Source organism: Eulemur rufifrons, chromosome 1 (assembly GCF_041146395.1).
Source record: "Eulemur rufifrons isolate Redbay chromosome 1, OSU_ERuf_1, whole genome shotgun sequence".
In the NCBI taxonomy this organism is placed as follows: domain Eukaryota; kingdom Metazoa; phylum Chordata; class Mammalia; order Primates; family Lemuridae; genus Eulemur; species Eulemur rufifrons.
Genome location: NC_090983.1, coordinates 20,468,857 through 20,487,146, shown reverse-complemented (window position 1 = coordinate 20,487,146; position 18,290 = coordinate 20,468,857). Strand labels below are relative to the sequence as shown.

General features: G+C 37.0%; 1 protein-coding gene across 1 annotated transcript in view; it reads right to left on the bottom strand.

Moving 5' to 3' along the window:
• Nucleotides 1–18,290, bottom strand: part of ABCA12 (ATP binding cassette subfamily A member 12) — a 165,658-nt gene that overhangs the window by 68,251 nt on the left and 79,117 nt on the right. Inside the window, exons 9-15 of the mRNA XM_069467475.1 lie at nt 15,296–15,371; nt 10,401–10,519; nt 9,223–9,329; nt 4,119–4,375; nt 3,912–4,024; nt 2,570–2,694; nt 165–338 (exon numbers count right to left, since the gene is read on the bottom strand). Of these exons, the coding sequence (XP_069323576.1) occupies nt 165–338; nt 2,570–2,694; nt 3,912–4,024; nt 4,119–4,375; nt 9,223–9,329; nt 10,401–10,519; nt 15,296–15,371 (971 nt within the window). The remainder of the gene's footprint in view (nt 1–164; nt 339–2,569; nt 2,695–3,911; nt 4,025–4,118; nt 4,376–9,222; nt 9,330–10,400; nt 10,520–15,295; nt 15,372–18,290) is intronic.

Genomic DNA, 18,290 nt, shown 5'->3' with positions numbered 1-18,290 from the left:
AATGTATGATCTCTAAGGTTTCATTGAGCTCTAAAATAACGTTCTAACTCCAAAAGCTGGATAAATGGATCTTATCCCTTATAGTATCAGAGAGCATACATGTGTAATTAAATATTTTTATACTAAACCATCAACATCAATATGTTTCACCAACAGCAACTTGCCTTGTATGTGAAGTTATAAATGTCTAAGTAGTGCAGAAAAGTGAGTCCAATGAGGTAAGACTGATGTGATCTCTCTGGAAGAGGCAGGCTGCAGAATTCCTTCATTGCATCTTCCAGTTTGGGATTAGTAACATTAGCATCACAAGAATGCAACCAGAACACCCGAGAAATAATCTACAAATTGGAAAAAGAAAAATATTTTAGCTGTGAATCACTTGAGAGTCATCTATCCATTTTGGGTTTTTTTCATACACTCTAAGTTTTAAAATATGACAAATTGTCCTCAAGAATCAAACTGGTCCTTATTTAAAGCACTAATTACTATTATAGAGAACCCATAGTTCACTGGAAACCTTACAAAATAAGGTGGGAAAAGAGAGACAGAGGTATCCAGGATGACTCCCGGATTTCTTGTCTGTACAGCTGGTGAATCATGGTACCAAGAAAGATAATTGGTTTGGAATAAGTTTGGGGAAAATATTAGATTAAGACTCCGCTGTCTCATATAGGAATAACATTCATCGGGTGTCGGGCAGATGGGAGCAGGGAGGAGGGGATGGGTATATACATACATAATGAGTGCGATGCGCACCGTCTGGGGGAGGGATAGGCTTGAAGCTCTCACTGGGGGTGGGAAGGGGGGGGAAGGGAAATATACATAACCTAAACATTTGCACCCCTATAATATGCTGAAATAAAAAAAATGACTCTGCTGCCTTTAAAATTTTACTCTTAGTTAATTCAGATGGCATTTAGTTTTTATAATCATTCAAAGTTATAATCTTATACAATATACTATGGGGGTCCAGAGACAGAAAACACACAAAACAAAACAAAACAAAACAAAAAGCCCAGGATCATACAGTAACGTGAGTCACCCACCCTGGACAGTGAAGCTCCTACAGACACTTAGGTATGATTGTGGGGAATAAGATGCCATCTCTGTTGCCCCCAAGTTAAAATAAAGAGAAAATCTTATGAAATTCAATATCATAGAAACTTTTCATTCTTTCCTCTTGAAAGTAATAAAAATGTAAGCTCTCCATTTACATATTTTTATTTACTAAAATGAACCTGTGCTTCAGAAGCCAGAAACATGATTGCTGAGAGTAGATCTTAGGATCAAAGGAGCAAAAGGTGAGATCAAAGGGAAAAGGTAAACGAATATTATTTGCTAGTACAAGAGGAAGAAATGTGAAGGCAAAGCTGTTTTAATTTTTATGTGGGGAACCAACTAAAATGACATGAGGTAAATTCAATATATTTCAAAGGGAGCGTTAAACGCTTTTAAAAAACTTTATCCAATATTGGAAAATAACTGGGCTGTGCTTAGAAATGACACAGTCTGTCACACATAAGTTTTAAATGGATGAGGCCTTAAGCTCTGCGGCTCTTTTGGAAAATTTCTATGACACTACCAGACAATGGACTTGGAAAAGGAATAAAAGATAAGACATTCTGAGTGGAAAAACTTATTATCAGCCTATGAGGAAAAGACATTATTCATTTTCACACCAAAAAATGTTTGCTACAACCACAAACTTACCCATAGCTCCCTTGATCACATCTATTGTATATGCCATGTCTTGTTTTGGGACTTAAAAAATAAAAATGAGTATCCATCTTTTGAGTTATAACAAACAGAAAATTGTCTCCATACTTCTTTCCCCAATTAGGTTACTGAAATTTAACTTTGATATCATCATTACAGTAGGTGCAAATTCAGCTCAGACAATGTGATTGTGATAATGAATACAATTCTTTACTGATGGCACCAATTGTTTAAGGAAGCCATCTGGGGGTGAAGAAAAGGAAAGACTAAAAGAGACAAAGGGACAGACGGAGAAGGAAAAATAAACGGAAAGGAACACACAGTGACAATACTCTTGCTTCAGAATTTTTCTTCTGTCTTCATGTAAAAATTAGGCCTCTAATTTTATCATTTGTATAGAAAATCCTCCAGATTTATATGCAACTTGCTAGTGTTCTTGACAAATGCTAAATGCTACTTAAACTTCTGAAAACTGCATGTAGGCCTGGCGCAGTGGCTCACACCTGTAATCCTAGCACTTTGGGAGGCCAAGGAGGGAGGATCGCTCAAGGTCAGGAGTTGGAGACCAGCCTGAGCAAGAGTGAGACCCCGTCTCTACCAAAAAATAGAAAGAAATTAACCGGACAACTAAAAATATATAGAAAAATATTAGCCAGGCATGGTGGCACAGCTACTCGGGAGGCTGAGGCAGAAGGATCGCTTGAGCCCAGGAGTTTGAGGTTGCTGTGAGCTAGGCTGATGCCATGGCACTCTAGCCCGGGCAACAGAGTGAGACTCTGTCTCAAAAAAATAAAATAAAATAAAATAAAAAAATGTAAAAACTGCATGTAAGTACAAACACATGACACTCTACCTCAGCCCTGTTATCAGGGATGGGAACTGCCAGCAACTTATCAATACTCCTGTTGGACATTCCTGTTGTTCTCCTCAGTTCTTCTTTCAGCTCTTCAACATTTTTAAACATTTCTATTAACTGGCCTGCAAGAAAAGGAAAACAACTTACATACTGGCTGTAATGTCATTCTGCTTAGTCACCCTTGCATACAGAAACTTTCTAGACTGAAACATATTCAACATACATGCCTGTCAGGAACAGATATCTCCCAGTTTGGGCAAACTTTTTGTATCTTTAGGATCTATTTCTATCTGCATTAGACTTGTTCTTATTATCATATCATTAAGCCAAGGTAACAGATTGCTCTGGGTTATAAATTTTCCTTAGGTATCTATAATACAAAGGTGATTCAAAGAAAATATGGTTTCCTCACATACTTTGATCACATAACGCACTAAACAAATATCTCTCCATTTGATTTAAAACATCACACAAATTTAAAGTGCTTTTAAACCTGGGATCATATTAATATTGTCAACTTAGGACAGGGTTTGATAAATTCACAACATAACACCACAGGGCATTTTTCCTTAACTTTGCCTAGCACACTACACTTTATAAAGGGTTCTTATAATCATTATCTCACTTTTATATAGAATGTGTTTCACTTCAAACTCTTTTAGGACAATGATTATAATTATTTCATATTTGGGTCATTGAAGGCACAATAAACAATATTTTGATTTTATTTCAGCAGATTGTAATCTCCATTCTGCAAATGCCTTTCAATTTCTTTTATTAATATCCCTCATGCAAATATACCTTCTTTATTTTTGGACTTAGTGCCTTCCAATTTTGTGGCTGCCTGTTGTCCAAAATTCTGAATGCCTTTCCTTTCAGGACTGAGGCATTATGCAAAAGAGAAACATATTGCATGATACATCATGCTCAGAATACTAATAGAAAGTTCTGAATTGAGATTTCTGTAGACAGCAGTGCATCCTTTTTGTTTTTTCAATCAGATTATTTTCACAGAAGCAAATAAATTTCATTCTTGCTCTTGCAGCCGACTATCTAATGCACTGTAACATATCAGAGAAACAAAAGGTGAATGGTCTAAGTTAAATTTTTGAAGATCGTTTTGCTATGAAATCAAATTTCCCTGTTTCATTCTCTGCTACCTTTCTATGTGTTTATTTTAGACATGTAAACATATTTGAAAGCTTCAGGTTTCTCACGTGTAAGCACAAATAACAAAGCAGGTTTGGATGGGAACTTCAAAAAAGCCTTTCATAAACTGCAGCATGAGAATCACATGCATTCTAATAAGACAGGACTTAAAATGTGCCTGGGGAAACACCTGGTTTTTCAGAGGCATCTGCACTGCTATTAACATGCAGCATGGCTTCTATGGTCGGTATTAACTGTGTGATATTTTCCAAGTAATTCATTTGCAGTGTCTGTTCGAGAAACCTGGAATGAAACAGAAGAGAAGAAGAAATTCAACTATGCATATCAATATTTTGAGAGGGATGCCTTGAAGGAAAAAGACAATGGAAAAACTTACTGATCCATATTCAAATTAATTTTGCTTGGATCCCCAGTCAGTAAATCTCTCAGTTTTTCAGATATGACATTGTCATGGTATAGTAAGCTGGTTGCTATTTCGGTGCCCAGCTCTGCTGCTTCAAGGAGCTGCAGATCAAATGCACTGTCTTCACACAGGCTCCCAAAGCTCATATTAGAAAGATGGCATGATTTCTCTATCAGATTGAAAGTTTCAGATTCACAAAGAAGTTCGGTCAAGTTTCGAAGTTGAGACAGCTTTCCAAAAAGGAGAAAGAGTGGGAAATAGATTAGTTACATTATTCTACATATTTAGTCATTCATGATAAGCAAACAAAATTGATTTCCTTTTTAAAAACATTCTGCATATGTGTTTGGTTAGCTGGCATTGGGCATTAGGTTTATTACAAAGCACTGTTTTCTGTCATTTGAGTTTATTGTTCTCTTAAGAATTTTATAAAAATTTAGACATATTAGACCTGTCTTCCTCTATAGATTCATGGGTTTAAAAAAATGTAGTTTAGTTTTACCAAATTTGAATCATAAATACTGTAACTAATTTTATCTTTTTGTTTATTTAGAGAAAGGGCCTCACTCTGTCACCCGTGCTAGAGTGCAGTAGTGTCATCATAGCTCACTGCAACCTCAAGCTCCTGGACTCAAGCAATTCTCCTGCCTCAGCAAGGAGGGAAAAGCTGGGACAACAGGCACACACCATCATGCCTATCTAATTTTTCTATATTTTGTAGAGAGAGGGTCTCTCACTCTTGCTAAGGCTGGTTTTGGAACTCCTGGCCTCAAGTGATCCTCCCGCCTCTGCCTCCCAAAGTGCTAGGATTACCAGCATGCGCTACCACACCCAGTCCTAATTTTATATTTTAATTTATATTTTAAATCATGTGTAGGGCAGATAGAAAGCAGATTTGACTTGGAACTTTAAAAAAGTCTTTCTTCCTCATACCCGTTAGGATGGCTATTATTGAAAAAATGGAAAATAACAAGTGTTGGTGAGGATGTGGAGAAATTTTAGCCATGTACACTGTTGGTGAGAATGTAAAATGGTATGAAAAACAGTATGGTGGTTCCTCACAAAATTAAAAATAGAATTACCATATGATCTAGCAATTCCACTTCTGGGTATAAACTGCAGAGAATTGAAAGCAAGGTCTTGAAGAGATATTTGTACAGCCATGTTCATAGTAGCATGATTTACAACAGCCAAGAGGTAGAAGCAATGCAAGTGTTCAACAACAGATAAATGGGTAAGCAAAATGTGATGTGTGTAAATACACACACACACGCACACACACACAATGAGATATTATTAAGCCTTAAAAAGGAAAGAAATTCTGACACATGCTGCAACATGGATGAACCTTGAGGATACTGTGCTAAGTGAATACACCAGTCCCACAAAGACAAATACTATATGATTCCACTTATACGAGGTACCTATAGTAGTCAAATTCATAGAGACAGAAAGTAAAATTATGGTTGTCAGGGGCTGGGGGAAGGGGGAATGAGGAGTTGTTTAATGGGTACAGAGTTTCAGTTTCACAAAATAAACAGAGTCCTGGAGATTAGTTAAACAACAATGTGAATGTACTTGCCACAATTGAACTGTACAGTAAAAAATGGTAAATATTATGGTATGCTTATTTTACCACAATTTTTAAAAATTGACAAAAAATAAAACAGTCTTTCTGAAACTGCAGCATGAGAATCACATGCTTTCTAATAAGACTGTGTTTAAACTCTGGATGACAACACATCTGGGTTTTCAGAAGTGTCTGCATTGTTATTGACGTTGTTTCCTGCCCTCCTCTGTATTGCAGGGGACGAGGTGCTTTTGTCCTATGGAAGTGCTTCAAAGGGCTTAAAATTCCATATCCAGATGAAAAAGAGAAAAAAGGAAATCAAATAATTGGTTCCCAAATGCATCTGAGTCAGAATTGTAAGGGACACAATTGTCTAGGCCTCATAATATCAGGGCCATAAAATGATAAAACAATACTTCTGAGTTCTTGGTGGGTACATGGAGGGAGGTGTCTCAATAAAAATATTGTGTTATCTGTATTTCTATTCAATAAGGGGAACACCCATTTTAGGTGCGGCCCCCCCAATCAGGAAGTTACCCTTCCCACCAAAGAGACTAGAAAGAAAAAGGTAACACAGACAATGAAGGGAGGAGAAAACACACAAGCTCAAGAAGAATAAAATGTTCAGGCTGGGCCAGAAGGCTGGGAAACAGGGAAGAGTCGCCAATGAGTAACAGGATTCCCTGCCACCTTGGGAATACCACGAAGCAAGCTTTGGAATGAGTGGGCCCTAACTGACTGTCACAATCATGATACTAATTATCAGGGTGGGCAAAGCAGGGAAGGAAGAGCATCTCCAGTTGTAAAACTCTAGGAGTTTGTCTTCATTCTTCCAGTGATGTGTCCTGAGTGTTTCCCGTGTGTGGGACTCTGTGCCAAGTGCTGGGGATACAATGGCCAAGGGACAGACCTGGCAATATTCCTCACGGAGCTTGTAGTCTAGGACTGAATGGCTTCTGTCAATTTCAAATAGCAGCCATGCTTATTATTACATAAATGCCAAAAGATTTTCTACCCAAGGGACAAGGGTTATGGCCTATGTCCATTTCTGTGGTTTCTATGACTTATTTCATAATGTGATCCTCAAGGGGAACATTATATTCAAATTGTGGGTGATGTTTTAAATTATTCTTAACCCTAGTCCCATCCCATTTGTATAAATGGTTGAGACCATGTTGTCTCCATTTCCCTAGCGTATATTGTGTGCTTCCTGGTTATTTCATAAGTCAAGAACTACCATGAGTCCTTGCCCAGGGAGTGTGATTACAATGCCAGTGCTCTACTTTAACACTCTTATTTTTTCATGCCTTCGCGGACCAAGCCTTAAGCTCCTACCATGTGAGGCTTTAGAGACGAAGAAGGCATAACTTCATTAGAGTTTACACTCTAGGGAGGGACATAGAACCTACACATACACAAACTATAATGCCAAGGAATGAGTTACACAGGCCAGAAATATCAGTCAGTAGAGACTCCTCTTCCTTATGCCTCACTTCTCACTGGCTGCCACATTGCTTCAATTTGACCTCCTAAATCACTCTGATCAGTCTTGGAACTGTCTCTTTCTTCTATCCTCTGCCAATGGCATAGTGCAGGCCCTCTCTTTTCACTTAGATTCCTGCAAAAATAGCCTACTTGGCTTCCCTCCAATCTCTTGTCTATAATTCTTCCAGAGAGATCTCTTTCTAAAATGCAAATTTCACCTTCTCCAAATTCACAACTTTCAGGATCAAATTCAAACTCCTTGGCTAAGCATTAGGAAGCCTTCAGGACTTGGCCTCCGTCTCCCTCTGCAGCCCCCTTTCTTGCCTGTCCCGTGGGCACCTTCTGCTCCAGCTGGACACATATGAATGCAGGTAACTTGTACCTTCTTTCCGGTCCATGCCTCTGTCTTCTTACAAACTCAGGTCTCTATATCTAGAATGTACAACTCTAACCTAATTCTACACAGTCCTCAAGGCTAAGAATAAGCATTATCTCCTCTATAAAATTTCTTCTCTCCACTTCCATCCCCTGCAATCCACGTTAGCTATCCCACCTCTGTGCACAGAATCCTGTCCATTCACATACCAGAGCTCTTACCTCACTGTATTATAATTGTTGCTTTGCATTTCCATCTCCTTCCTTGGCTCGATTATAAGCATTTGGGGGTTAGAGAGTATGTCTTATAAATAAATTGATTAATATTATGGGAGCACAGGTAATGAATGAAAAGAATGAATAAATATTATAGGAGCACAAAAGATAAAGTCATTACCCTGGCTGAGAAAGAGGGAGAAAGGTGATACTCTCTAATATTATAGAAGTGACATTTAAACTTGTCCTTGGCTAAACAGTGGGCATATACAGGCACAAACAGATGTAAAGGACAATGGAAACCAAGAAGAGGGGTGGCTGGGAGGGGGATGACGAGTAAAAACTATTGGGTACAATGAATGCTATTACGGTGATGGGCACCATAAAAGTCCCAACTTAAGTATTATACGAGGTATCCATGTAACAAAAACATTTGTAGCCCCTTAGTATTTAGAAATAATAAGTAAATAAATAAATAAACTTGTCTGTGAAGGATGAGTAGGAATTTTCCAGATGAATGCATAACTTCCTTCTCATTTGCACAAACAAATTAAGATAATGCTAAATTAAGTATATTAGAATTTTTGATGCATGTAGAAGGCTAGGGCTAAAATGTAGGTAATCCAACTAGCACATTTATTTGTAATATACACAGATATAATGTTTTGCATGCCTTCTTAATGATACCCTGTTGACTATACAGCAAGTCATCTCGCTTGCCCTGAATAAACCAGTTCTAATTTTACTTTATTCCTGGCTACATAAATCCAATTAAACTGCTGTTCTTACTAGGAAAGCTGCTTTCAAAATTTAATAGGGTTATTTAAGAAATGAAGTGATTTTCATGATAACCTGTATACTATATGCATGAGCTAAACAAAGAATAATAAGAAATAAGCATGAACAGATTAAAACCTCAGATTTTAAATTTTGGGCTTGCTTTCTTCCCCCTTTTCTCAATAGCATACATTCAAATATGACTTATTAGTTTCTGTTTCTGATGACAATAATAAAAATAGGATGAGTCACCGTTTGATATTTTTGTATGCTGTGAAATCTAAAACAGCATCTTTTAAAATCTACTTTGATAGATTTTAAAACTTAGGACATCTCAAATTAGAAATCATATTATGAATCCTTTCTCAAGCTGTGAAGCTTAATAAGGTAACTATATTGTTAGCCATTCCTTTATATATGCACATACTGTAATCTGGCTCTTATGGGTCATTTCATGCAGAAATCTCCACCGATTAAAAACAAAATACCATTGTACAACACCAAAGTCTTGTCATCCTTTTTCTAGAGTCATAAGTAGAACCATTATAAATTTAGAGTTAAAATAGGATCATTAGTTACAAAGATCAGACTTAAACTAAAAGTGTATCTTGCCAAAGTATTATAGGAGGTTTATTTTTTTCTTTCATGGCTTACTTTTGATTTTAAGACTTCAGGAACTGGAGGGAAGTAATCCTCATAGGAGCCATTTCGAAGAAAAGATTTTCTAAATCTTATTGTGGACTGAAGGAGTCTTATATTTTCTGTAAAAGAGGGGAGAAGAGTTACTTTATGTGAATTGCAAGGTCATTTAGGAAATCCATTTGAAAGACACCTCTATCCTGATTTATTACTAAATTTTTTCTATGATAACAGCTTAGTTCAATATAAATATAAGACGAGTAAAAGTTTAACCTTTATTTGAACCATGGGGACAATAGAGTTCATTATTTTTAAAATATTCATAGGTATTCTGCTTAGAGATAAAAATATTTCTAGGAAAGGTGCTACATAGTTTTGGCTCTTTGTGAACTGAATATGCTTTTATTTCTGACTTTTGGATATACTATTCAGTTGAAGTATTTTGGGAGGAATAGGTTGTATCATCCCTGTGAAGTAAATATGCCCTTCCAACCTGATTAATTCATGCCTAGTAAACAAAGACCAGGTTTAAATATTTGTTGTGCTATTTGCCTGCCATTAACTCTCAAAAAACTATTTTGGTATAGAACAAAGGAATGTGTGTCTCCTAGAAAGTGTGAGAAAATAGATATTTCTTCTTATGAAAAGAAACAAAACATTTGATTAAGTGCAATCTTTGTGGTTGCCCACGTAGGCAGAAAATTAAAAATAAAAGGTGTGTGAGAGTAGGAAGTAAAAATAATCTGCCACAAAAATGCCTTTGTTGATGTAAATTACATCTGCTTTTAGAACTCTGTATTAACATATTAACATTCTTCATTATTTTTTAACAACTGAGGTTATTAAGAGCATAGAAATTATCGTGAAGGGTTATGTGATCCCCTAATAACTCTGAACACTTGGAAAGTTTGTCCAGGGGGCCATTATCACATTAACCATTATACGACCATTATATTAATATATTAAAGTTTGTCCAGGTAACCAGGTGGGACTAGCAGCAGCAACAGAATAATATAATAATATGATTAGATATTCCCTTCATTCATCCAATCACCAAATTGAAACTGATGCATATGGAAACCCAGATTTTAAAAATTTTCTTTCTTTTGTAAGCGAATGTCTTAAAAGACTTACTACTTTAGGACAGAATTAGAAACCAAGAGCAGCATTCCGATGATTGAGACGAGCATTACCTGGTGACCCCCTGGCCAAATTGTCAGTCACATTTCTCACACATGCCAAGTAAGGAACATAAGGACTATTTGCTGATATATTTAAGAGGGCATCTTCAAAGTTTTCCAGGATCAGGAGCCTATAGAGTTAGAAAAGAATATATAAATCAAGTCATATAAAAAGAAAGCAAAGCCATTTTGCTGAGATCATTTCAGTCCCTGGTTGTCCGGCATCGGCTGACTTGGGCACTGAAGCACTGCCAGGAAGCTGGACATCTTCCCTCATCACGTCCAGCTGCACCACGGCAGCACTGCCTAGGTTCTCCGAACATTTACCTTTCCATGTGCACTATCTTTATATTTAATTATTTTAATACTCCATCATAAGTGATCTTAAAGCCATTTCTAGGTATGAAAGAAAAAATCACTGGGCTGGGGTTGCCAGATGAAATACAGGACTCCCAGCTGAAGTTGAGTTACAGATAAATGATGAATAAATTTTTTTAGTGTGAATATGTCCCATGAGTCTTGCATATTTTTCTTTTCTTTTTTTTTTTTTCCCCTAAATGTTGCAACCCCTTTCTAGGCCTCAGTTTCTTCTCTTGTCAGTTGAGATGTAGGAAGCTAGATGATCTGCTAGATCCTCCCACCTATAACATTCAATAACTACATTTGAATCCATTTCATTGCGATTAAAAACAAATAGTCAATCCAATTGACCAATATAAGTTCTTTTTTTCTCCAGACAACTAATTTAGTGTTCCCAAATTAACCACTTTCTGGTCTCCTTTCAAATTGACTGAAATGTGAGAACACAGCCTAAGATTTTTAAGGCGTGTGTATGTGAATAAGTATGTGTGTGTTATATGTGCCCCGTCACTTCACCTGTGAGGCTGCATCTCTCTTTATTTTGTAACTTCTTCCCTCAGTGTCTACTATTGAATTTTATGTAGATAAAGATGGAATAAATGTCCATGGCTGATGTGGGGATCATCTGCTTTGAATCAAACTGTGCAATACACAAATTAACTAGTCCTATCAGGTGTTTAACTTCGATTTAATTAAAATACGAGAGTGGGAGAGATTTATCTTGCTATAGCTAGTAAAGGTAGGAAAATGTTTGCATTAATATTAAAGAAGACTCAGGATGTTTAGATGTGGGTTAACAACTGTGGATCCTTGAGGAACTTTAAAAGTAAAACCAATGGCAAGAAAAGTCTCTAATTTGGCAGTCTAAGTGGTCAGATGGCTGATTCTCATTTAAATACTACTCATAGCCTCTACATTAAAAAAAATAGCACCCATTCCAAAAACTCCATTGCTTTTGCTTAGGCAATTTCTTGACTACAGACTCTTATTTACACTATATTTGATTGTCGCAGACTTTGGAGATTTTACACTTATTTATTTATTTATTTTCTTTTTGAGACAGGGTCTCCCTCTCTTGCCCAGGCTAGAGTACAGTGGCGTGATCATAGCTCACCACAACCTCAAATTCCTGGGCTCAAGTGATCCTCCTGCCTTAGCCTCTGGAGGAGCTCCTGAGACTACAGGTGTGTGCCATTATGCCTGGCTAATTTTTTTTTATTTTTTGTAGAGATGGGCTCTCACTGTATTGCTCAGCCTGATCCTGAACTCCTGGCCTCAAGTGATCTTCCCACCTTGACCACCCAAAGTTCTGGGATTATAGGGATTAGCCACTGCACCTGGCCTAGACTTTTGAGCTTTTAGACAGTTAGCCTTATTATTTATCAAAGCCTTCTTGTAGATAATCAATGCCACTTGTCAATTCACAAAGGGAGGACAGGAAATTATATTCTTAGATTTTCTGTCCTAGATAAAAGAAACCATCTATCAGGCAAATTTCTAAATCACATCATAATTATTAAAAATCTAACAGGAGTATGACATATGACAAAACTAACTCTCCTGTACAGGCTACCCATATAATTTCAAGTCATGCCTGCATATCATCCAGTTTCATGGACTTTATCAACACCTATGACATAAGTGAGTTAAGTCGAATCAAGTCAAGTCAAGGTCTATCTAATAATGACCAATGTACTCAGAGCACTAACCTAAGACAAAAAACCCTGAGCAAGCATTTTGGAATATATGATATCTTTAAGAATATGAAGGGAAGTAGGGACCAGTGTCAGAAAGAAGATTGTAAAGATAAACTAGAAGATGAGATTTGAGAATCTAAAACATGAAAGAAGAAACAAATGGACTTAGGGGAATAATTGTAAATTTATTGTATCTATTTTTTTCCCACGGGGAGGGGAAATAATCCATTTATTTTACTTGCCATAGGTTTCAAGATAAATTTATTTCTTCTGTGAACAACTTGAAAGAATGATCCATTTAATTTTGTATCTGACTCCCTGTTCACCCTGACTCCATCCCTATCACAGAATATCTAGCATTTTTGTTTTGTACATCAAAGACCTAACAGCTGTTGAAAGGATAAACACATCAGTAAAAGAGATCCAGGAAGCTTCAGAGATACTGGCCATTTATCTGAGAAGTGCCCAGTGAGGCATCTCTGGATGGGCACGTGTGGAGTGGTTCTCCTGCCTCAGTGAGGTGGTTCTCCCGTCCCTCTCTCACCTTTCCCCACCCTTCCCAACATTGCCCTTCCTTCCTTCATGTCTGTCCTCCTCCCTGTCATAGTCATTACAGCATAGAGCAATTTCTCCCCGGTGCAGTGCTCAATAGTAAAATATTGGCTTAATCTTCCAGATGGACTGGAATAAGAGATTCCCGTGGTGTATTGTCAAGCTTGAAATAGAGGACAGTTGGGCTAGAATTGACCTTGAAATATCATCCAAGCCATTCTCTAAGTTACATAAAGGACATGTGATTACCAAGATTTTTGAGAATGGATTTAATATACTCCCAAAATTAAAATTCCATATCTATGTGCCACTGTTTTGACATAAGCACTCAATTATTCCTTTAAGTCACTTAATTGATGCATCTTTTACACAAAATCCTACCTACTTCCCAAGAGAGTTTACAATAAAAGGTAAGCTTATGAATGTACATGCTCATGTGCATACATACACACACAAATACAAAACAATAAAGATAATGCCCTCAGAACAAAAATGATGAGCTATGAGGGGAAAGTATTTTTGAGCAGCTTCTTTTAGAAATTCTGGGCCAAAAAACTTTTATCTTATGCCTGTATTGCCACTCTGTGATTATTTTAAAGCAGAAATGGAAAGGAAGTCTGAAGATAAGAAATCTCTTAATTTCATCAATCACAACAAGAGTCATCTTAAAAGTATTGAATTCTTCCTAATAAACTGTCAGCTAGCTGTCAGCAGCTAACTACATTTGCTGTGGAATTTGCAGGTCTGTGGTGCTGGCATTGCCAACACTATGGGTTTCCCAGTCTCTGATAAACACACCTGGCTTCAGCAATAAGCATCCAGTTATCTCAATTTAAAGATCTTTTTTATTATTATTTTGATGGCTATATAGGATGTTTAAAAGACACAACTACTTCGAATTTGGCGGCCTGATGAGGGAAAATTGCCCAAGAGAGGAGCACCTGGGTTAGCCACCTTGGCAAACAAGGGAGATGGAGCAGAAACAGGAGGTGGTTGTTTATGTAAGGATTTTGCCTAGAATTTACTCAGAGTTGGAGAACTCATTAAATAATAGTTTACAAACAACTACACAGATTCTATTTTAGAAAAATAAATGAATGGTTTAAAAATAAGTGCCGCTATTTGTACAAATTTCCATTAGCACAAAAATATACCCTTTGGGATTAAAGTCAAAAAATTTCAATAGTATAATGTACAGGCTAAAGCAAACTTTATCTAACAGGCCCTCTAGTCTCTAAATTTGCCTTGAACTACAGGGATTTATCTCAATCAGCTACTACAAGAAACAGCTTGCATTTCCAACCATCACTATTACAGTGACTTCAAGGATCTGCCTACATTAATGGTCTTTAGACACCTTTGTTCCTGCTATTTATTTCCACTACCTATTCCTGGTAGTGGAATTTACATACCCCAGTAAAAGTCCAAAATCATTACCTATAAACAGTTTTGCCTACCTGAATACCACTAAGAGCAAACAAATTTTGCATTACCTTAATTGGGCATTAAAAAATATTTTGATTCTTTAAAGACCCAAAGAAACAGTAATTTGAAAAATCAGATACTGCTATGGTCTGAATGTTTGTGCCCTCCCAAAATTCACATGTTAAACTCCTAACCCTCAGTATGATGGTATTAGGAGGTGGGGCTTTTGGGAGGTGACTAGGTCATGAGATCAGGACTTTCATGAATGAGATTAATGCCCTTATAAAAGAGACCTCAGAGAGCTGGCTTGCTCCTTCCGCCATGTGAGGACAAGCAAGAAAACGCCACCTCTGAACCAAAAAGCAGGCCCTCCCCAGACACTGAGTCTCCTCGTGCTTTGATCTTGGACTTTCCAGCCTCCAGAACTATGAAAAATTAATTTCTATGGTTTATAATCTGCCTGGTTTATGGTATTTTGTTTTAGCAGACTGGACAGACTAAGACAGATGCTCATACATTTTTCATGGTGAAAGACCTTAAAAGAGTTGGCAACTACACCTCCAGCTAGATTCTCCTCACAGGCACAAGGTAACCAAGCTAGACATGACAGATTACATTTAGTTATGCAATCTTAGAACTGAAAAAGAGATCCTCATGTTGTATTATGCACAAGTATGATAGAATAATACCAAAAGAAAAATAAGTTTCAACTTTATGACACTTCAACTATGTCCTTTCCTTTACTCAGTCAGTAGGTGATCTTTGGATTCCATGGTTTTACACACTAGTAAGAGAATTATGTTTATGAACTGTTTTGATGGTTTATTTGACCACATTACCTACCGATTTAGAAACAAATAAACGAAGACTTACTGTGCAGCCAGACTGCTTGGAGATAGTATCTGTCCATCATCCTCACTCCACACGTGTGTTATATTATCAGAGTCACCTAAAGTAATAACATTTATATAGGTAAACATTTAATATGTTTGCTTAATGATTTTTTTTCCCCAGCATAGACCATCCCAGCTCAAATTAATGGGGAGAAAAATGCAGAAATCTGCAGAATCTTTCTCCAAAGAATTTTACAAAAGACATTTATGCTCTTTTTGTTAGAAACATTTAGGATAGTTATAAGAAATAGATGCCTATTAATCAAAATAATCCCAATAGTCAAGTACATGCATTTCTAATAAATTCTTTCTCTATGCATCAAACCACTACATTATTTTATCCCAAGACCTGTACACGTAGATGACTCTTGAATACTATAATGAAGATTGACTATACACAATTTGTTAATCAAATGAAGCCAATTTTAGTCTTATGGGTCACTGGATACTTTTTGCTTTCAGTTGTCTAGAGTGTAGCCTTAGGAAACATCTGCCATCACTAATCTATATTTTCTATCTTTCAAAAAGCAGCCAGTGATCTCAATTGAATGCAGCTGTGAATGCAAATTGACTAATGTTAACAGAACCGTTCTGAGTGGTCTCAAATAATATGAAGGTGTAGAGTGTGGAAGGCAATCACTAAGTTTGGTCTAATTGGAAACCACTCTAATTCAACATCATTGAAGTTAAATGTGCTGCTGATTCAGCCTGGCGCATAGGTTGTATCATAAAACAGTAAGTGTGCAACAACAGTCACATGAAAAATTGAAAATGGAAATGCTTTAAATGGCCAATGCATAAATAAAAACACCATAAATCCAGTGCTTTAATTTGGCTTCTTTAGGGAAATAGTCTCACTTATTTTAGTCTTCTCTTCAGATTTTACTCATTCCTTATCAATAATCCAGTATGTTTCAATGCTGTCATTTTTAACATTGGCCTAATTTCTGTCAATTGGGTATTTTATTACCAGTTTTAACAATTCTTCCCTTGTCTCTAGTTAATACATTCTAAAGCCTTTTAAAAAGTCCTAGCAAAAACTATGCAATCACCTATGCTTTTCTGGTGCTGATTGTTTATTTAAGATAGCACGTGTGTAAAAAAGACTATCCCAGAATTAAAAACTTCCTTATCTGTCTCCTGTATCAGTCATGTTTAAGTAATGTTTGTGTGGCCCCTAGAAACTGGTGGGATGGCTTTTTCAGTTGTCCTGTTCAGCAGAGTGGAGTTTTCCAGAGCTGTGCCCAAGGTACAGCGGAATACGATTGCTCTAATGATAGCAATGCATCAGTGGGTAAAAGGACCAAGAATGAAGATGCCCAGAATAAATAAACCTAATTCATAATAGTAATACCTATTACTTATTGGCTTCCACATATAGAATAACCAAAGACAGAAATCTGTTGAGATTTATGCTTTTGCAATGTAAAAGTATATAAAACTCTTTTTCCAAGATCAAATCTTGCTCATTTTGAACTCCTTTGTGATGCTGAGCAAGTTAATTGACATTTGTATACTAAGTGGTTATAGAATTTCTCTTTTTCATCAAGCTATTAAAATAAGTAATTAATAGACAATCAACTTTATACTCTCAATGATAGACTTGACGCTGAGGTTAATTAGGGACTTTTCCCTCTAGCCACTGAGGACTATCAAGTATTTTGAAAGAAATACTGTACTAAACAGGCCTTTATGAAGTAGAGAGAGATTTAAAAAGTGATATTTTTCTTCTTTTTTTATTTGTAGGATTAGGCATATTTTAAATGGTACCCATAGACATATAAAGAAATTTAGTGCATGGATAACCTCTTTTCCTCAAAAAGGATTGCTTTCTATTTAAAAATATAATTTCATATAATTTACTACTTTACAAAATAGCAAATTCCAATGAGTCACACAGGTAATATCTGCTCCCCAAACTCAGCATTTATAAATGGAAATACTAGAGCTTACTAACTGCGCAGCAGGGATCTTTCCTGGGACAAAGCTGAGAATTAGATCCCTTAAGACAGGAAGTGAGGAGACAACCTTATTTTCCAGTGTTTATTAGCATCTCCGTATTTCCACAGTTGCTGAGAAGGCTTCTGAAGAAACCTTGCAGTGTGCTCATAATTCAGGTTGGAGCAGAGATCGACATGGGGTGGGGGAAGTGCGTGGAAAGGAATGGGGCACGGTTCTGAAAAGCCGTATCATGTGGGAAGGAAACCAGTCTCCGGCAGTGGCTGGAAGTGGGCACAGTTCTGAGGTCAACCAGGTACTTGCATGGCCCAGTGAGATACCCTAGAAGCAAGTGTATATATGTCCCAGAAAGAAAATGTAAATGAGGCCATTCATAAATGAGCTCAAGGGACCTGGCTTCGGGGATGGACGTATCCAGGTTCTAATCTCAGTTTAGCCACTTGCTGGGCATGTAACATAGGCCAAGTGCCCACCCCTTCCTGCCTCAGTATCTTTGCCTGTAAAATGGCATAATAACTGTATCTTACAGAGTTATTTTAATGATAAGAGGAATTTAAGATAATAAAGCACTCAGAGTTGACACGATAAATACTATTATTTTCCTTATATTTAAGAGGGGTGTGAAACCCAAGAAGCCATCTTCACCCCATGATACATTAGAGAGGTCCCAAGCAACTCCACTATGACATACCACCCTGCTTCGGCATAACGGAGTGTAAAATCAAGGGAGAAAGTATCTTTGCTTCAAAAATACTGCTGAACACCATGAAGACTAAGCATGGGGTGGCCTGGGCAATGGGGCAGGTATCTGTACGTGGGGCCAGAGACCTCTGCACTGTTGAACTAGAATCAGTGGTTCAGCCTTCAATGACAAGTTTGAGTTCCCTGAAGGATTCCCAGAAATAACTAGGAGGATTTTCTTTCAGAGGCAATAAAATTTCTGCTCAAGCAGGTAGAGGTTTGGGTTTAACAACTTTTAGGCACTGACATTAATGCATCTGCGTTGTAATCCACAG